The 22,113-nt window shown below is 40.2% G+C and overlaps 1 protein-coding gene across 11 annotated transcripts in view; it reads right to left on the reverse strand.

The window, feature by feature from the left end:
- RBFOX1 (RNA binding fox-1 homolog 1) overlaps nt 1-22,113 on the reverse strand; it is a 1,256,643-nt gene that overhangs the window by 1,064,004 nt on the left and 170,526 nt on the right. For all 11 annotated transcript variants that reach the window (XM_064520441.1, XM_064520435.1, XM_064520437.1 and 8 more), the window contains exon 2: nt 6,643-6,675. In XM_064520441.1, the coding sequence (XP_064376511.1) occupies nt 6,643-6,675 (33 nt within the window). The remainder of the gene's footprint in view (nt 1-6,642; nt 6,676-22,113) is intronic.

Here is a 22,113-nt window from a genome sequence, read left to right on the forward strand (position 1 = left end):
ATGATGAATATTATTAGTAGCAGCACAACAATGCAATCAATAATCAGTTGATTACAATTATCATTTTGTAATGGTAATACTGTCCTGTTTATATACAATTTGTGACAGCTCATGACTCCGTCAAACCTGAAGGGATTTCAACTGTTCCAGCAAAAAAGTACCTTCTTACCATAACAGCTGTCCTCTTGCCAAATTCTAAGTTCTTGCTACAAATTATAAAGCTGGTAGAATCCCTAAAATAATCATCATCCTTACTACATGGAAAGCGTTAGGCTACCTTTGTATAGAAATTGCTACTGCCCCTTAAGGAGATGCAAGCATCTCCTTGCTCTAAAGAAATTAAGAAGATATATACATTAAAGCAGTGCTAACAGCAAATTCTTCATCACTCATCAAGAACGATCACTCAATGCCTTCTCCCACTCCTCGTGTGAAAGCGGGAACGTACAGCCGGTGAAGAATAACACTGCACAGGTTCAATCAGCTGCCTCAGCTGATGGGAAGCATTGACTCATTGGAAAAGGGAGAGGCTGTAACCCATTAATTCATTCCAAAAAACACTCTGAAAATAAAAATGGTCTTGTGTCCTGAGCGTGTACTTGCACTGGAGGAATGGCAGACTAGGTGCTTGCATGTTAACTGTCCTCTGGAGGAGAAAGTAGCACACAGAGGCCAAGAAAACTGGATGATGTGTTTTTTATCTACATGAGACTGTGCATATTGCCAGAAGACCAACAATACACCCTAAGAGCATCCAACCAAGTATTCATGTTCCCCTGAAGCAAGTTTCATTTGATAGTTTTCCCCGTAGAAATGAATCAGAGAACCAACAAGACAAAAAATTACTCATACACTAGCAAAAAGAACTATCAGACTAGTAGGAACACAGCCTGCAGCAATCTTTATCAAAACAATAATAGTAGAACAATATTAACAGATGCACATTTTCTAAGAAAGTTTTGTAATCTATTTTACATGCACTCTTTTACTGACTCCTTTTCAAAAACGGCATAGTTCATTTTGGCAGGGGAGCTAGGAAAAAAGAGATAGTATGGTCCAGCCGGCAGCGGGCAGCACGGGGACCGCATGGTTCCGCGACTGACCTGCTGCACAGCCTGCTCCCTTTCTCCCTAGCCGTTTTGTGCCTTATCTACCTAAGTGTATAAGACCTTGGAAATGCTATCTGACACACGCCTGCACAGACTCGGAAGCACTGGGATCCCAAGCAGGGCCTCTAGGCACTGCTGTAATTGTGCTACAAACAATACTATCCACGAGCACAAAAGCCCTGAATGGCCTTCAGACCGTATCTGCCTTAGGACACCTTGCACATGCATCTCTCGCGCCATTCATACAAGCGTATTTTCACCGTAACCACCAAAAGCATACATGATTTTTCATAAGCATTTAGAGTATAAAAAATACAGCGTCAGTTCTGTCACAGGGTTTTCCTCTGCTCCCCACCTCACACGCAGAGCAGCAAATGGGCAACCAAAGCCTAACACATTTCTGGCCTTTTCAGAAACATGCTGCTCCCCAGGCCTGACCTGTTCCTGCAGCATCAGGGAAGCGGGGGGCTTCGCAGTGACATTTGCTGCGAATCAAGGACCTTGTGGAGAGCAGTATAAATCAGCCGTGGTTTTGTTGTCCTTAGCGCCACACTCTTCTGCTTACTATTCTGAGGTTTTCCTTACTCTCTGATTTAATAACCTCATTGGCTTTGAGCTGATGTTGATTCCCTGTTTTATTGAGACATATTGGCAGCCTTTCCTTCATGAGAGCAAAAAAAGGCGGCCTTGACATTAATCACATAAAAGCAGCCACAGAGCTAATGCACAGTTATACTAAACTTGTATTTCAATTTAGACTTGACCTCTAACTTCTCACAAGAAGATGGCCTTGAACTTCACCACATCATTCATCCAAATGGCAGGGAGGAGAAAGAAAGCATAAGCACTGTCCTGCTCTCTTTGTGGGAACAACTTTTGTTTCAGAGACAGAAAACGAAATGGTGCCTTCCCTAATGCACAGATGGGATTATTTTGCAGTGTCACTCCAGCTTTGCACTAGGAACTTCAGTGGTTTCAAGAAAGGCATAAATCTACTGCTACCGCGACAAGGGATCAGCACTTCAGATGTGGCAAGCGCACACATTTAACAATTTGATCTGTAGGAATTTTGAGAAAGGACAAGCATCACAAGAACCTTCAGATTTTAAATGCTAGAAAACTTTGAGATTTGGATAGAGCAGTGCTGAATTTGAACAGATTCTTCAGCACAAAAGCAAAAAGCCACCTTAAAGGCACAAATACGTTAGAAAACATGAGCTCCATTTTTGATTTCTGGAAAAAGGAAATTGAGATAATTCGTGTTAGAAGTATTCAGAAGTCACTGATTCAAAAAACTACTGACCAGAACATCCGCAGCTGTCACTGTTGGATTCAGTATCGGGAAAAGCTCGGAGACACAGCTGCAGTGACCACAGCACGGCAATCTGCAGGCAACACCATGAGGTAGAAGCATAACCCATGAGCGACCAGAGCAGCAACAGAAATCAGAAAAGCAGGCGCACTCCCTCTAAGGAAAGTTTTAGTTAGTCCTAGGAGAACAGTTACGAAATCCATCCAAAAGGCAGGCAGCCCTTGCAGAAAGGACCAGCATTCTGCAAAAAGTGCAGATTTTCATGGTTGCAAGTGAAAAGGACAAATTTTCAGCACACAAACTCAAGGCCACTGGCATGCACACCAGACCTGATGGGACTTTCCTTGTGAAGGAGTACAAATACCTCTGAAGTCACAAGTTAGTGTCCACATTTCAAATTAATTGCAGTCATGGAAAGAGAGTGCAGCACATGTTTTTTCTTCAAAATAAACAATCTTGTCTCCTCTAAATATCACCCAAAACTTCTCTTTGTTACTGCTCTATGCATTAATGATCAGTGGAGTACTGCAGTCAATTGTCCTCCTATTTTGATTACATGACAAGTGTGCATTTTTTAAGTCACTAAATATAAAAACATACTTGCACAAAGATTAGATACACAAGTATAGCTAATTAGAAAGAGCAACAGTCTGGAAAAATCACATAGCTTGCTGAATGAGCCATCTTTCGAATATATGGACCACCACATATTCAAAAATAACACAGAAGGACTGGAGTGCCATACACATTTATTAGTCAAAATTTGCACACTTGAAAAAAGTCACTTCTTAAAGTGTGTTGTACCAGTGAATTATGTGGAAATTTCATTGTAAAGAGTTACATACGTTATGGCAATTTAGATAGCATATAGCTGTATTTTAGTCTATTCTGAGGCCTGTTTTGTAATGACATTATCATGCTCTATTAACTGTTTTATTGTGCAAGAGAGCTTAGTCATTTGTGATAAAAATGCACACGGTATTCTTTTCTTAAATATTTACAAGGCTAGGACACTAAAAGACACAATGTGGGCAGATTTGGCATTTATTCATGGAAGGCTTCACTGCCTGCAGTGTTGACTCTGTCACTGTTTGTTGCCCCTTTGTGTTAAAAGATAGAAGAAAGGTCCCTGGATTACTTGAAAGCTTCTTCTAGACGCAATTGTTTCTCTACAGTTGGTATGCAGCAACCAGCCTTCGGAAAAAATCTTGTTTGCATCTTTCTAAAATATTCAATAGCAAAAGAAACATATTATATTTTTGTTCCGAATTCATACAAAATTCAGTAAGGGAACACAGCTATGTCAATTATGAAAAAAAAGGGGGAATAAACAAGTTTCAAGACTATTTGGATCAACAGTTCAGGAACAAGCAAGTAGTTCTAATAAAAGATTTTAGAGAGCAAAATTTGAAAACAAACATTTCCACTCATTTTTTTTTTTTAAGCAGACTTGAGATCTTGTGACACAAGCACTACCCAGTAGTAAAGAACTGAGGAGCTCAAAGCGAGTTAAGACATAACGCAAAGGAAAGCCAAAACACGGCTACTGTCTTTTGTCTCTTCCTCAGCACTCTTCATGAAGAACAAGGAGCTTAAAATAAAATAAAAAACAGCCAAAAAAGTAGATCACTATTCTCAAACTTCAGGGAATGTCTGTGTGTCATCCATACAGATATTTAAGGCTCATCATTCTCAATAAATGATACCAAAACTGTACTATGTTATGCACAGTATACAGTCCACTGAGAAGCTCCCTGGGAGAAATCTTGGGAATTTTGCCATTGTGTCAGAGGGCCCATTTCCCTCAAGGTGAAAATTGTCTCCAAGTCAAGCTTTCAACACCAAATTCGGCATACTTATTACTCTTTTTAGTTATTATTCTTGTGAGTTATTCCACTGAATTCATTAGGACTATATAAAAACAACACTATTGACCTGATTCAGGAAAGCACTTAATTATTCTTTTCAACAAAACAAGCACTTTCTTGAACAAGAACGAATGTAGGCATTTCTTCTGAGTACTTTCATGAGTGGGGAACAGCGTTCAATGGTAAGTTTTTACAGATTTGTGCCCACTAACTCAGCTGGTCCATGAGTTAGAGCACAGAAAAGACAGCTGAAAAAGTATTTTCAAACAACCAAATGTGTTAACTCTCTTAAGGTTTTCAAATGATGAAAGTACTGACTAACAAATCAATGAAACCGAACAACGCAGACTTGTAATATTTCTGGAATTGTATATACACAAAAGAAAAAAAATCCAAATTATATGAGAATAATTTACAAATAAATGAGAAAACACCCTTTGTGAGGGAACAAAATTATCAGTAGTACCAACAAACTGACAAACATAGGTCCCCAAAAATACAGAACAAGAAACTGAATGTGACTCTTCATCATCAGACTCTATCGATACAAAAACAACAGGCATTTAAAGCAATGAAAAATCAGGTCCAAATCCTACTCCCGAGACACCCTCAGATGAATCAAGTGTGCAATTGAATCAGACCAGCAGAATTAAGCACTGAATATGACAGTCTTAGTCTAAATAAAAATGAATTAAATTATGTCATTTTTTCCATATGCAAGTGAACTTGTGTCCTTGTTCTTTAAAGTAACTAGCACAGTTTATCTATTCTCTTTAATAATGCAATTTAATTTACCAAAGGTTCATATTAAAAATTTATCTGACTACAGCAGTTGGAGTCACCTAGACATTTTGTTATAGTTAAACATTAGCTTTGGAGAACATCGCAAATTCCCTACTGTGAGTCTGAGAACAGTCTCATATAGAAACACTCTGAGCTTCCAATTGACATTACATTTAAACGAGTCAGTAACTGTGCACAGAATAAAAATGTCTGTCAGTTATTAAAAGCACAGTGGCTGTTATTCAACAGCAAAGCTGAAAAGAGACAAGTGCAGCATAACACAGAGGTCAGTGGTCACAAAGGATTCCTATTTATTTCTTATTTAAAGCAATCAGTTATTCAAAATATACCTCAATAACAGTAACATTTTCCCCTCCAAGAATACCATTAAGAACATTAACATCATACAAAATACTCACTAAATAGACTACTGGAGAGCAAGCACCTGAACATGGACACGTACCTGTAATAAGGCTGCTAATAGGTTTCAGTAAGTATTTTATTCAACAAAGTTCTCACAACTTGCATCCCAGCCTGCTTTCAGCCTGCCTGTTGCAGAAGAATCACTACCAAATGTCTCTCATGGATGCAAGTCAAAGAGAATAAAAGTACCACTTGAAAATGCTAGAGAGCAAATTTGTGGGGGCTTCCATATTCTCTGGCCAAAAATTGGTATTCAGTCTGACATGTCGATATTTGTATGAGTGTGTCTTTAGAGTCTGAAATAAAGATCAATAAAACACTGATCCTGTAGCATGGACACAGGCAATAAGAAAAACATTTTCATTAAGACATGAACCACAAAGTATTTTGCTAGGAATTCCCTCCCATACAAATTCAATTTTAGATCTCCTTATAATGGAACTTCACTGGCTGCTCTATGCAGTTTCTGAATCAATGCACTCTTTCAAAAATATTAGTAGCTACCATAATAAATTACAGATGTCAGTGCTGTTTTTAATTCAAATTTAAGATACCAAGAACCCATGCATCCTATCTAATGCAACTTTGCTTCAAGGAGTACAGTAGTAGAGAATTCAATTGGTCCCATGAGTAGAAAAGCTGACAAATTAAATATGAATACAAAAAGATCAATTTGAATTATAGCAACATAGAGCACCCAATGCAGGCAACGTACAAGCAATGCTGTTGCAGCGTGTAGCAAAAATTCAGCTAGTAGAAACTTGCCTCTCCTGACCCACTGCATTCCAACAGCTCACATCATGTATTGCTAGTCATGAGTGATGGGAAATCGTAACACGTGCTTACCAGGCTCTAAACGGTGCCGTTTCAATGCTGGGGAAGTCTTCAGAAAGACTTACCTGAAGATAGAACATTCCTAGAAGGACTTTATCAGCTTAACCATTGTTATGACAATAAAAGAACTCCCCAAATTGGCTCATTAAACATTGGAGCAGCACAAGTGCCAAAGTCAAGTCACTTAATAAATTCTTCAGTCAAAATCCATAAAATAACCCCATATCAAAACAGATAGCTATTAAAAATGCACTTTGATTTGTTTCAACAAAATTACACAAACATATCACCAGTATAAGGCAGAATTTCCTACCTCAGCTCTGCTGGCAGCCAGTGTCGTCAAAACCTGCAAATTATACAAAAAATACATTAGTATTGATTCAGCAAAGCAAGAACGTATTAATTGGCTTTTGAGGCAACTGACATCTGTAGTTATGGCTTGAATGAATGAAAGTCAAGAGAACCTGCTTTCACTTTTACACTGGGGTATAACTATGTACCTCTCAGGCCCATCAGAAGGCAACACAGGTAAAAATTAAAAGTATGGTAATATTCCTGATTCAAGAAACACTCTATAGCAGAACTGGGAAAAGATTCTATATTTTGACCTATTTTTAACTGGTTCTTAGACAGAAACAAAGAGTAATACAATTACATGCTATTCTAACGCATCAAAACAATTTCAGGACACACTTTAGAACCAAGCTGGCTAAGCCTGGTGGGGATGGAAGCAGCAGCGATTCTGAGAAATGTGCTCCACGCAACCAGGAAGATTCTCCGGCTGCCTCGCTCCTGTTATGTACCATAGTCTCTTCCCTGGACCATCCGATCCTTAGCTTCTTTGCTGAAATTACCATTTGGCTACCATTTAATTCTGACTTACAGCAACCAATGCTGCACTCTGCAAACACATCTGCCAAACAGCCATAACTTTGCAGCAGCAATTTCTCTCTTTAAGTCAGGGACTTAAATTACACTCAGTTATGGTTAGGTGGCTCAAGCTAGAGAGAAACAAAGCCCACTACACAAAATTCGGTTCAAGCAACAGACATAATTGTCATTAACTTTAAGTATTAAGCACTTAAAATATGCACAAATATAATTTATTATTATGTGCCAAACCACACATGAAATTAATGAGCTATTAATGGGTTAATGAGTTAAATTAATGAGTATAATATCATTATACTGTGAAGAGCTGAGGCTTACCCAAAACAAATAGGAACCTTTGTTAAAATTTTATGTCACAAAATTGTCACAACTCTGCTACGTTGAAAAGACTCTTACTCTCCTCAGAAATATAAGACTGTTGCCTAGTTAGAATTCTAACTACATGAAAATATATACTTTTTTTAATTTACATTGGTCTTAATAAAGAATCTCCAATCCTATCACCATTTCTCCCCAGTTTTGGGGAGTAAGAGAGGGAGTGACAAGGATTCAGTTCTCAGGCAGGAAAAGAGAGCACACAGCTTATTGAACGTGACCCAGAAAGTGTGCACAGCGAAAAAGGAAATTTGAATGCAAAGCAGCTGTTCAATGGAAAACATCCACAGATTCATCAAAAATGGATTTCAAAGGAATTTAGGAATGGAAATGAACACCTGTCCCACCACAACAAGGTGCCTGCTCTTACAGTTATTTAATTTAACCTGATCCAAAAACTGATTCAGCTCCATTTGAATTGTATACCTGCAGTCACTAGTAAGATTTTTTTAAGGCTGTTCAAGAATTTCATCTCTCACACAAGCAGAAGCTGCCTTCTTATTTTAATCCCATTTATTTTACAAACAACTTGTAACAACTCTTGTTATCGCTCTTCCTATGGATTCTTTACCATTTGCCGTTGTTTCCTGCTTACTGACAGCCATCACATCCATTCTCCAGTGTCACTCCACCAGGCTTCACATGTCAAACCGCTAGTGTCCCCTCGCAAGAAGTGTCCCCCCGCTCACCTAGCAGAGTCTCTCCCCATTTACCACACCTTAATTCATTTCTCTTGAAGGCAAATGACTAAAACATACAGTGCAGAGGATACACACAAAACATAACTTCAATCTTCTAACTTCAACACCAGACTTTGAAGTTGAGTCTCCTCAAGCTTTCAGAAATCCTGCTCCAAACCGTCTTCCAGAGGTGCCTCTCTAGTTCTACCAAATATGCAACCAGTGTGACTATTCCAACCAAGGACCCTCTAATGCCTTGCAATATAACTGAATACTCTTCTATTTTAATAATTTACCTTATACTGCCTAAAATCATTTCTCTTTTACACAGCTGTATCTTCTTGTTACTTTACAGTCATCTCATAGCCAATTATTATACACAAATCTTTCTTCTTCAAGTTGTTGTCTGACAAATCCTTGCACAGCAGCTGAAATTCTTGTTAGCCCCTAAAAGTATGACCTTTTACTTGATATTACTAACATTAATTCACTTCTTTTACCCAGGAAGAGATGGATGGTCTAGCAGATCAGAATAATATTCCAGGCTCTTCCGTATTAGCAAGTCCTCCCAGCTTTGCATTTACACTATCAAATGTCATTAGCACACTCTTAGGCCAAGCCTCCTAAAGAAAAATTATCAAATGAAATATAATTCAATACAATGAGTCTGCTAAAAAAGCATTATTTTGAACAATGCTGCACCATGTTGACACCTGTACAGAGCAGGTTACCACGCAGAGATACCAACAGAGTTACGTTAGGGAAATACTGCACGCAGCCTAGCTATGTGACTGAGAAAGCTGCACTGTATCTAAGCTGGGCATAGCAGTATGAACATATTCCGAGATATTTCTGAAAACTCTGTAAAATGATTCTTGTATCAGAAGAACTATGATCTATAAAAGTATACTCATCACTATATAATGGGAGACAGAGATGGAGTGTTTCTATTTAAAATAATGACATTCCTCAAGCTAATGTTTAATTAATAATAGTAAAACACATTAATTGAATATTATAGGTCAAATAACACACATGAAATTAATGAGCTGACTTGTTAAGACTGTGAAGAGCTGCGGATTATCTAAAACTTAAACAAAAATCTTTGTTAAAACCTAACTTTATAAAAGGAATTACCATTCTATTTGTACGACTGATTTCTTTTGGTTTTTGTTTTCTTTTGGTTCCTGAAACGTATAGTTTCTAGACTAGCAGCTGTATCTCTCGTCAAGTTTGAAAGAGCAAGCGAATGAAGACACAAGCGTAGTACGCTGTAGTTGCTAAAGAACAGCAACTTGGGGGACCTCCTTTGCTATAGGCTTTTTCAAAACACATCCGAACATCTCAGTGCGATTGCTCAATTAAATCCTCTGGGAAGGCACTGCCAGATACCCTGCTCCCCAAACAGAATATGCACCAAGATGTCTACCTAAGGCGCCTGAACCGGAAAAGATTTTACGCATCCCTCTCCAGGGCAAACCCTTAATAAGGAAGCGCTTTAATTATGCCTTGAGTAGCAATCATTACCTGAATTAGAGCCTGAGAGATACAGTCCCAAAGTCTCATCATTATTTATGGTATTACAAATGCTTATAACATTAGTATTCATCCAACTAAACACCTGGATAATACCAAAGACACTTTACTGTCTAGCTGAAACAGATCTTTCCATTTTTTGGCAGCTCTGGGCTTGGGTTATTACATTTTTAAACATCTTCCTTTATCTAAAATAACATTGTGAAGCTTCTCCCTCCTCTTCTCCCCTGCCTTTCCCCCTGCCCCTTCTCCCTGGTTTCTAACATGTTACGTCAATTGTTACAGGATGGTTTGGGAGGGGGACGAGTCACGGGGAGGGAAGAGAGAATCGGAGGGTAGACAACATGCCTGTCACAACTGCTGGATCTTGCGTTACAAGGCTGGTGGTTTCCTTTGCAGCTTGTCCTGCCTGCAATACTCATTGCTCTTACCTGTGCTCTGTATGACGTATAACGTTCTTTTAGTCTCGCTCGCTGTGTCCCTGATGTTGTACTTTCCCGTTAAGAACACAGCAATCTCATCAAGAGAAATCACAGCTTAGGTGAGGAATTCCTGTCCTCAAATGATAACCCCTCTGGGACACAAAAAACCCACTGTCTTAGGTTGCTCTCTCAGGGAAGCTGCAATTTCAACGTTTTGTGCTAGAAGCTATACATGAGTGACAGAAAACACCCTTAAAATGGCTTTTTTGCTACTCACGACAGCTGCACTCACCTTAGAACTTCCCATTCTACATGAACGAAAATAGGTGAACATTGAGGAAAACGCAGATACAGTGATAACACTGCAATGTATTAAATGGTCTTTTAAACTACCTTCAGTGTTTTTAGCATTTAAAAAGGTCTCATCTTGGGATGCCTGACGAAGGGGACATACAGAGCTCCTATTCTCCAACATTAACTAAAAAGATACAACTTGCCATTCTGAAACAGTAACCTAATAATTGCTATATGTTATATACCTCTAGTCATTACATCACCACAGAGAAACAAATGGGAAGATTCTCGAAAGAAAGCTCCTGGAACATGAAATTGGAAGGCTCATTTAATGTCATCTTTGTATTAAATATATATGAAATACCTTGCTAAAAAAGAAGAGGAAGAGGAGGAGGAGGTGGAAGAGGAGGAGGAAGAAGAGGAGGAGGAGGAGGAAGAAGAGAAGCAGAAAAGAAAGCAGAAAAAAATTAAGAAGGACATGTAATACTCCAGGACTCTGAACTATCACTTGCTTGTAAGTCAGTAACCTTTTCACCAAGCAAACTCTGTCCTACCCAATCAAAACCATGCAAAGCACTTTTTCTTTGTTACTGATTTTTTTTAGAGAAGAGGTTTTCTTCTCAATTTTTGCAGCTTCTCACCTCAACCTGAACAATGCATTTAACAAAGCACATAGTTTTCTCCTCTAATTTCTTTTCACCTTCCTAGGTTTGCATGGAATGGGACAGGAGCAACTTCAGTTCTAGTCCAGGAAAGAAAATGTGTGGAAGTTCTTCTGCATATGCACTGCACTGCAAGAACACTAACCGAAAGGTCCTTCAGTTCAGTGAGCACCTTTTCTATGCCTATCTATAAGCATTTTCATCCATTTCCAACAAAGGATTTAAAAAAATCCTGCAAATAAATATTTACAATAAGCTTAAGAAAACTATCTCCCATCCTACAGACTTTAGAAATCTTTTTGGAACATTAGTGAAAGCGGATTCTGAGGATGAAGAAAAGAAGAAAAAAAGTTAACAAGATTGGAATTGTCAATGACAAGATAATAGCTGGAATTGGTTTTATTTCTTTTCTTCCATCATCGATGTTAGCAAAGTGACCTGAGAGCTGTTTCCTTCAACAGACAGATGACAGATGTTCTTGAAAGTAATTTTACTGGAATACAGCTTTTGATGTATGTGAGCTACATCTCACCTTTTTGGGGGGCTGTTAAAAGAAGACAAACAAGAGTGATACCATAAAGTATGACTGAACATGTGTAGCAGGGAAAGTGGAACATATGGCTAAATGGGCAGGTCATGTCTCATTAAAATTCTGCCATGAAATACAGGAAAGCAGGAGACAGTGAGTTAAGTTATATATATTTTTAGAGGCAGAGTTTCATTACTTGCAGAAACACAAAATACCTGACCAATAAACAGCTCAGGAACAGATTGTGTCACTCTTTCTCCTTGCTAACTGGTGACTCCACTGCTTGAGTAGCCCTGAAAGTACCGCAGCAGACTCGCTTGCAAGATAACTAAGATTTGCACTGCAGAGAAGATCAAGGGCAGAAATTTGACAAGGTTGTATGAACGGCTTGGTATTTATCTGAACAAATGTGAAATACTGCTTTTAAGGTTTGTCTCACTGAGGTTAGGAAGGTTTAAAAATTATCATCTGATAATCGCTGTGCTGCAGCCTTTTATTAATTTGTGAATTCACCTGCGGGTTGCGACAGATATGTAAGATTTATTGCCCACAGGTTTTTCCCTTGTTCAGCTGCCTGGAGCAGTCCCTTTTCTGGCTCCTCAAGATTCAGAGCGTATTTCTCACGGTGATTCACAGTCATTTCATCTCTGCTGTTGAACAGCATTTGAGTGGTTGGAGCTGTTTCGTGACAGGTGTATGGAGAAACGGGCCTTACATCGAGCACTCCTCACCACTTCTGCACTCCGTTATGTGCGCAGGTACCTGCAACGTCACTGATTCACTGTGACAAACAACAGCAGGGGAAGAGAGAAAAAACCAGACCGACCCATTTATTGATATCATAATGTCTGACAAATTAATTCAGTGTTGACAAAACTAAAAAGTAAGCAAAAATACATTGTAATACTTTACTTCCTAAAGCACTATGCCTATGAAACTGTAATGTAGCTAGCCAAATTTAGTGGAGTAATCATGATGAATACAGGTATATATCTTAATTATCTTTTTAACACATTTAAATATTTGCTTCATCAAAAGCATACAAAAATGTGTGTGCAAAAGATGTCACCTTCTTGCTAAGTCAGTCATGATTCATGAATCTCCATCCATTTCCTTCATGTTTTCGAAAAGTGATGATGGAAAGCATAATAAAGTTAAGCTTTACCTCCAAATTCCTTAGACCAGCAAGAAACTCGAAACCTCCAGGTACAAATCTAATCCTTACCAAGTGCCAACATGGGCTGAGTACCACCAGGAAGCTGAGACCTGATGCAGAAGGGTTAACTCATGTAGGCTTGTCTCTTACCCGTGTGCTGCCATTAGACTGAGCAGCGACAGGAAACGATGGCTACCGATAGCTACAGCTACTTAACAACATGCTTCCTTTTTGTCCCTCTTCCATTGGGACAAAGCTTTGAACTAAAATTTTTCAAATTACAGACTTGGATCTAATTAACTGCCTGAGAAGTCTTGAAGATGTCTTCTTAAAGCCCCTCCTTCCCTCATGAGAAGAAGAAAGCAGGCCAAATGTGTAGTCTGTGGAAAAGAGACGTTTTGGTACAGCCTCAAGTGGACCACCACCAGGATATTGAACATAACTATATTTTGAAAAGCTGAAGTTTCATCTTAAAAAGTTGCTTCTAAATTAAGCAAGCTAGTTAAACACACACGTACGTATAACATCTACGTATGCACATAGGCATGACCTGACCAGCACTGTTGTAACCCAACCAGCAGCCCAGGAAAGACTTTTCTAGCACGGAGTCGCATTCGAGCACTCCCCCCGCCAAGCCAGAGACGCACACAGCTAAGAGCGAGTCACCAACCTTCCCCCGCGGATCCCCCGAGGCGTCCCGGGGCGGTGGGCATGCCGGTGGAGCAGCGAGGGGGCTGCGCAGGGCCCCGGGCCCGCACCGCGGCGGCCTGTTGGCTCCGAAGCCAGCCGTGCCGTGCCCGTGCCGTCCTTCAGGCCACAGGCTCCCAGGCACTTTCGGGTATCGTAAACCAGCTCGGCCGCTGAAGGAGCCGTCCCACTCTGCCCCCGCTCTTGGCCGTTCGCCCATCCGGATTAAAAGCGCCGCCGTCGCAGCCCCACCGACAGCGCGGGGTGGCCCGAGCCGGCCCCACCGCCGCCCCGGACCCTGCAGACGCGGCAGAGCCACCTCGCGCCCCGCCCGCCCGCGGCCAGCGGCTCTCGGCGCTGCCGCACACCAGGGCCCGCTAAAAATGCAGCGTGCTGAATGGAGGACAGGTGAAATCAAGACTCAGGTTTCATAGATATGTATCTTTAATTAAAGTTTGCTCGTTTTACTTGCTCCTATGGAAAACAGCACTAGATTATTCCATATTTATGGAAACCAGTGAATTATATGGGCAATGATTTTAGTAGCTGGTGAAAAATATGCGCACCCTCAACTACTTCATAATAGTATTTATGATGCTCGGTTAATATTGGATAAGTGTTTATGATCTTTCAACTAAATTCATTATATAAATCAGCATGGGAGAGACATGGAACAGTTGTGGGTAATTCACCTCACGCATGAAGTCTTTTTGTTTCTAAGCTCTGTTTTATTATTTCTGCAGGGTAACCTGACGAAACTCTGCAAAATAAACAAGCGAATGGAAAACAAGCCCCCAACCACTTGCTTTTATCATTTTTACATATACCATATTCTGCATGAAATATGCCGTATATTTGAGTGCCTATTGCAAACGATTTAGAAAATGATTTAGAATGAAAATGTATTTAGAAAATGATGTGTTTTTTTCTTTGAAATTTGAACTGAACTAGTACACTGCAATTACAGAGAAACCTGCACTGGAAGCACTTGCAAAATTGTTCCTTTTTAGCGGTGGGAATAAATCCCGCTAGTCTTGCAGGTAATGAGAGAAAATGGCAGTTAATTGACCATTAAAAGTACGAAGATTTTGTTATCAGTAAAGATGTTTTTTATTTTCCGTTAGCTGTCCCTTTGAAGCTAAACCAATTTTTTTTGTACTTTCAGCAAAATATCTACACACACTGATGCACTCGAACCTTAGATAATCTTAGCAATTCCCATAATTTAACCCAAACCAGGACTTCCTACTTTTTGGATGGCAGAAGTTTATGAAAAATCCAAAGCATGACTGCAATAAGCTGTATCTACGATTTTGGGAAAATCATGTATTTTTAGGTAAACTGTGAAGCCAGCAGAGCTTCACATGGGTTCTGGTAGGGAATTACACTGATCCTTGGTAGGGAATTACACTGATCCTCTCTGTTTGCTTTCTTAACTTAGCAAGAAGAAAATTAACTAGATTGTAAGTACAGACACAAAGGGGTCTGGCAGATTTTTCACACGTCAACAATTTTGTTTGGTTCTACAGTATTCAGGTGAGAGAAGAGTATGACAAGCCAGCTATGAAACATTCCCTTTACAAGCTCTACCTCTTACCAGCCCCGCAGCGCTATTAGTGCTATTCATTTCACCTATGAGCAATAAACTCACATTTTTTGGAATGTCCACATTATGCCAGGATAATATAAAAATAGATGATGAAGCCAAAAAGGAGATAGATTTAGATTTGATGTCCTGCAATAGGTGCCATAATTGCACAGCTAGCTCATTATATAAAGTCAGTCCCTTGAGCCTACAATGTTCCAGTTAAGCGACAGTAATAGAAAGCAGCTGCACGAGGACATTAGGTCAGCAGAATCATTAGCCCCTAAAATTGCATCACTATCACTCCTCTTTGACACCAAGGCTTTCACACATCATCAGGCTCCTAAACAGGAGGTCAAACATGATGATGAACTTAACCCAGTAACTCCATTAACACTGAACTGTGGCTCGGAGCTCCAAGGAAGTCCCCATCTCTGGGAACTTTCAGGAGTTTAATGAATCTCAATAGCCGCCCTGTGCCCTCACCTCCTCAGCCCCCGTGGTCGCTCTGGAAACCAGGCAGCAGGTAAAGCTGATTAGCAAAATGCCAGTGCACAAAGGAAAGCCCATTAGCTGTATTGAAAACTACCTTTTGTTTCTTTGAGGTCTGCACCACCATCTCTCCAGAATAGCATAAGGAACTGGAGCAGCCCTCGTTTAAAAAACAGAAGTTGTGTGCAAACACCCTTGCAGCGACAATGCCAAACCTCGTAAGCCAAGACAGGCGGGTTACTAATGAAAATGAGGACAGTCAAATCAGCAGATGATATGAATGCTCTTCTCATACCATATAAAAGATTCCCCAAAGTTGTCTCCTGGTGAAAATGCTAAGGCTCTTTGTCTCGGTCTTTACTGGCGAGGTCTGCTTTCAGGCCTCCCAGGTCCCTGTGTCTAGCAGCAGAGCCCACGGCAGAGGAAGACTGTGAGGGACTCCTAACGCAGACCTTGCGGAAGCCACTTCTGGGCACATGAAGGACAAGACAACGACAGAGAACGGCCAGAACAGATTTGCCTCCAGCACACCATGCTGGACCAACCAGACCGCCTTCAATGGTGAAATCACCAGCCGGGCAGTGAATGTTACTTGGCTTTAGCAAAGCTTTGACACGATCTCCCATAGGATCCCTGCAGCCAAACTTGTGAGAGACAGCCTGAAAAAGGGAGCTTACAGAGGCTGTGGACTACCCATGCTTGGGGATTTTCAGAGCTCAGCTGGGCAATGCCCTGAGTAACGTGACCTAACTGAAGTTAGCCCATCAGAGGTCCCTTCCAAAGTAATTTATTTTGTGAAGACCATCTCCTTACTGAGAACACTGGTTATATTATTAGGAGTTAACATTTTTAAGTGAATAGTTTGAAAGATGTTTGTCAGTTTTAGGGACAATAAAAAGAAGCGGCATGAAATATTTGAGCCAGATTCTCAAATGCCACAAATTAGTGTAGCTGGACAGTAACCCATGTAGCTTCACAAGTTTCTGCTAGTTGAAGAATTGGCCTAATATGTATATATATGCCCAAAATTCCAAGGGGACATGTTGCCTCTTGCATAATTCATAGAGTTGTGCTTAGAGTCACAGAAATGAAGCACAGAAATGAAGACAAAGTTCTTTGTCAATGCTGGTATGTATTCTGATTAAATATGAAGCCTGTGAACCCAGCCAAGGTCTTCTAAAGTCTATACACTCATTTCCACCTTTTACGGGGGTGAATAAAAGCGTCCCCAGTGTGCCAAACATTTTTACAGTGCTTAAGTAAAGCAAGGGCCCTGCCTTTGTGGTCTTGATGATTTTCAGTCAGAAAAGCAACAACCCTTCTATCAATGTCAAAGACTAAATAAGTTTGACTATATGCTGATGTTCTTCAAATTGTTTCTACTAGCAATAGTTCTGGATGGTTTGTTTTACGGAAAAATTAATGATGATACACCAAGGTCATTGTACCTCTGCTGTAGTGAACAGATGTTAACATATTAGTGCCACATTCCAGTGTTGTACTAAACTAGAGCTACTTGTGGCTGTCATTGCATGAGGCGAGGCAGAGACAAACAAAAAGCCCAGTCTAATATATTCAGTCTAAAATGTAGATGTTTAAAGAAAAAAGCTATTGCACTTTCAAAAACCCATTGCTCTGTATCATCCTCTTGAAAACACACCACTCAGGTTATTTAAATCAACCGAGCCCAAGCAAAACAAAACCAATCTTTTTTCTTCTCAGCAGTACAGGCCATTTTCAATGCCATTTATACGCTGCCTATATACTCTTGACATTCACAGCTTAAGTATATATCTAGTGCATATTGCTCCCTTACACAGAAATAGAAATAGTCAAGCATTTTTCCATCTTTTGCTGGGAGGATTCAGAGCTAGTCATGGCAAACCACGGCTCCGTTAATCTGACACGAGATTACTGGGATGCGCCCTGTAGAGGAGTGAGATGTTAATACCTCCAAAGACCACAGCGAGCCCCGGGTGCAGCAGCTTGCAGACTGGGAGGGAGAAGCACTGGTGTTGGCTGAGGTATACGGTGAAAGTGCCTAGCCTAAAGGAAAGACATCACTGTTAAACTAAAATAAACACTTTCCTCTTAATAATCTCATAGCAACAAAATTTTTGACAGCACATTAAAAGAAGGGCTGGGGATACCCTGGTATGATGAAAGCCGTGAGGTACTGCGCCAGGATAAAGCAATACGCGGACGGCTATTCCTTTACTTCACACAGGTTTTTTTAGACTTCCAGTTAATAGTAGTTAAGTTTTAATTACTTTAAGATCTTTCTTTCAACTAATGTTACTACATTTTGGGGATGCTACTAAAAATAACAGTAAATTATTTAAAAGGCCTCTTTATAGAGAACGTTAAGTTCCATCTGTCATGAAATTTGGACTTTCCAGTCATATTTTTGTGAGAAGTTAGATATTTAAAAAGAGCCACTGTAGTTGGGCATTAGATGGCAATTCTTCCATCACTCCAGCAACAGCACAGCTTGCAAGTCCATTCAAAGTGTGTTGGGGCTGTCAAGAGCTCCCAGGCAAGGCATTTCTTAACAGAAATTCTCAGCTATTTCTAAGCTCAAGCAGTTGTTTAGCAAATAATGCTACACACACAAAATAAATAGCTAGATCACTCCATGCCTCAAACGTGTATGTTATAGGCAGTTAAAATCCTTTACTCTAAATTTCTCGTCATTGTTAGGTTTGCACCTGTCTCTCAGCTGTAGATTTAATGCCCTTGGGCTTTGTTTTCTATGAACTGTGACAGTCAATAGAGCTGAAATTTCACCCATAAAGGCTCCTTCAGAGGAGTTACAGCATCACAGGCAGTATACAAGCTAGCTCTGCCACCTCCTCCATCACTTCAAAAGCAGCCCTCTGACCATCTGACCAGCCCCAGAGATCGCCGACACAACAGAATTATTAAAATCTTTCAAACTGATGCATATTAAAACAGTCTTAATCCTTGCAGTGAAAGACTACAGTAAGAGACGCTTATCATTTCCTAGGACAAAGAGTACAACAAATTATGTAATACGCTTTAAATATAAGCACCACTAAGAACCTTCATTACAAAACAAAAAATTATCAATATGCAACATCTACTCTTCTCCCCGTGAGTTGACTCTCAGACTTTAAAGGTATGGTTAGAAAACAGGATATCCTATATATAATATTGGGTAAATTTCAGAATTTAAATCTAAGTAATGTAATAAAATCATTTGATTCTGGTAGTTTACTTAAATTGTAAAAAAGAAAAATCAGGCATAGATTCTTTATGGTTGTTCTATGCTTGTACAAAGCATCAAAATAGGGAAAGGAGAAGAAGATGAGGTCAAGTTCATTTTTGGGACTCCTAAGAAGCAGCACAACATAAATGCAAGTATTTGAAGGTTTGAACACACAAATTACTTGTGAGCAGGACATCAGGTTGAATTTTCCAGCTTGCTAAATCGGTTTTGCACTTTGTAAAGGGGACACAAAACGACCTACAGCCAACAGGCTGCTAGTTGTCACTCACGCTAATCATTGCCATTTGCGCTGCCCCAAAGGCTTGCTTCGCTGTGGCTGAATGTTTGATGCTGAAGGTCCACCTTACAAACTCTCTGCCATGTAAGCAATTTATATTTGAGGAAATACTAATTATAACCTCCCTAAACCCTGAAACTTTAACTGGATGAGAGAATCATTTCCTGTCATCTTGTCATTTTGTGATGTGAAACACAATGCAATTCATCTCAGAACGACTGCATTTCACTGTAAGCTTAAGAAATTATCCATTTTGCTTAAAGGGGATGCCAACAGCACCCACAGTAGATAAGATGGTGTTTCCGTGTCAGTTCTGATTTATCGTAGTCTGAAAACTGCATTCAGCATGACTGCCTAATCCCTTCCCAGCCTTTCTTTTCAGTTTTATGATTTGCAATGAATTAAATACAAAAACAAGAAAACCGAAAGGCTTGGTGCTTTACTTCCTCAAAACATGTTCAGCTACATAAACAAAAGGGTACATGCTTATGCATTTTATAATGGCTTGGCTCCTTTTCTCCTCCACTTTTCCTTGTGTTTCTTTGCCTTTTAAAGTGCTACCAATTCTCACTTAGCAGGACTTCACACCCACCTTCTGCAGGCCTGAAAGGTCAGAAAAGGGGGAAAAAGAGATCATACACAGAAAGAAAAAATGAATAATTTTTCAGATCTCAATGAGAAATTTGAAAAGATGTATTCAGAAATTTTAAAGTTGCGAGTTTGGTGACCAGTATAAAAATCTTATCGGTTCTACTACTTTTTGTACTAGCAGTGCTTGACAAGGAAACAGCAGGAAAGTAACAGTAACTTCAATTATTTGAAAAATAAAAGGAGCTGAAAGACAGACACAACACATTATTTTTAAAATCTCTTTCCCTTAAAACTAACTTTAAAAATACATTTCTGACCTACACTTCATACCGTTGATACCATCAGCTCAGCATCTACAGTTCAAGAAATGCAGGGATAACTCAGAGCTTCTAGGTCAGGAAACCTGTGCCTTTTTAAGCTGGAAGAAAAAGCAGCGGAGTTAGGTTTACACATTTAACAGTCCAATAGTTTCAGATTTCCTTCTCTCCCTAACACAGCCTTGCGAACAGTGAAAGTACCTGTGCTAAAAGCGGCAGGGGGACTGAATCTCCAGCACTTGGGAAGCACGGCGTTGGACACACGCGTCCCCCCTCCATCGCTACCGACAGCTGCTGCACACGGTGTACGCAGCACAGCCACTTCCATTTCTACGTTTCTTCCCGAATCTCTCGGAGATATGCAAAAAGCCATTGAAAAAATGCTTTAGAAATGGCCTTATCTTTTGGAATTTTCTCAGTTTATAAAATGAATTCAGAAATGAATCAACTTCAATTTAAGCTCTCTGCTGCAGGTTTTACTATTTGCTTCTACCGAGAGAGCCGGGACACTACATTTTCAGGCAATCATTTCCAGGGGGCTCAGAAAGCTGTTCTGAATGCAACTAGCCTTTATTTTATCCTGTCCATGGATGTCCATGTCAACGCTTGTTTTAATGACAATATACCTCTTAAACACCTTCATTAGAACCTCAAACCCTTTCCAGCGGCTCTGCGGCTAAAGCCAGGCCTTGCTGAGAAGCCCTTGCAGACCAGCACCACAGTGTTCAACTGCCCCCTGTTCTGTGTCATCCAGACAAAAATGAGGATCATAGAATCACATCTCCAGACAAACATATTTTCCTTTGAAGACAAGTTCCTGAAGCACCAGCACCAAAGGAATCTTTTAGACAATATGCTTTTAAAAAATGTCACATACAATCTCCTTGTTGAATGAGGCTGAATGAGCCAGCCTTCAGGATCTGGTCTCTGCCGGGTCTAACTCAGCACAGGCAGAAACCTCCAACAGAAAAGATATCTTTTCCCCTTCAGGCTGCCCAAGCAGTAGGTGAGCATGGCTAAAAATCCTCTAACCTTACACTTATATCCCCTGCAACCTTACACTTCTATCCCCTGCTGAAGAGCTAACTCCTCCCTTCTTTTCTTCTAAAGTGTGGATACACATCAGTAAATAAATAAGACAAAAGAGAGTCTTTGGACTTTACCCAAATTCTAGGTAGTTTAAATAAATCAGCTGCAAAGCAACAGCAGGAAGGTTGGAGAGGCCGCTCAGGTGAGGCCTCTCCTATCTTTGCACAGATGATGCTCTTCAAGAAGGTCACCTTCTTGACTTCCTTTTCCATTTTTGTAAGATGGCAATAATTACACTGGTCTTTGCAAGGCACTTGATCTCCAATGTAAACAAAAGTCTCCTAGACTAACAGATGCTTTTCGTGCCCTTGTTCAAGCCACCTCTGCTTGACCTGGGTGCTGCTCTCAACCCAGCTATGATTCCTTCAAAGCAGATGCAAGTTCTCCTGCTGGCAGCTGAGCTCCGAATCACCCTTTGAAGTGTTTTGACCACAGGGACATTACAGGGCTCAGCTGGGTCAGGATGGTAACCCAGCAAATATCCAGGCTCTCTAGAGAGACGTCACATCAGCGCAAAACAAGCATCAGCCAAAAGAGCATTTAACGCAAATTAAATTCTCTTAACAAAAAAACAAAACAAAACAAAAAAAACAAAGGAGAGTTGACGTAAATTACCTTTTTAAAATAAAAGGGAATCAAAAGAGTCACTGAAGCAACAAAGAGTGCACCAAGCTACAGCCAAGCCGAGCCCAGTACCACCAGGCGCAGGCAAAGCCTCGGGGATGTGGAGAGTGCAGTGCCCCTACTCCCTCGAAAAGCCTGTCTGTGCTCACCGCTGCCTCACTTGGCACCATTTTCCCCTCTAATTTAATTTTAAGGGAAGTAATTGATTTAAATGATGGTAACGGCATCAGCTGATGTTTTAGGAATAATCATAAAAACAAACCCAAACCCTATGTACCAAAGCAAAAACGGCTGAGGTCACCGACCTCAGCGTCCGCGTTCAGGAAA

This window comes from Dromaius novaehollandiae, chromosome 14 (assembly GCF_036370855.1).
Source record: "Dromaius novaehollandiae isolate bDroNov1 chromosome 14, bDroNov1.hap1, whole genome shotgun sequence".
Classification (NCBI taxonomy): Eukaryota; Metazoa; Chordata; class Aves; order Casuariiformes; family Dromaiidae; genus Dromaius; species Dromaius novaehollandiae.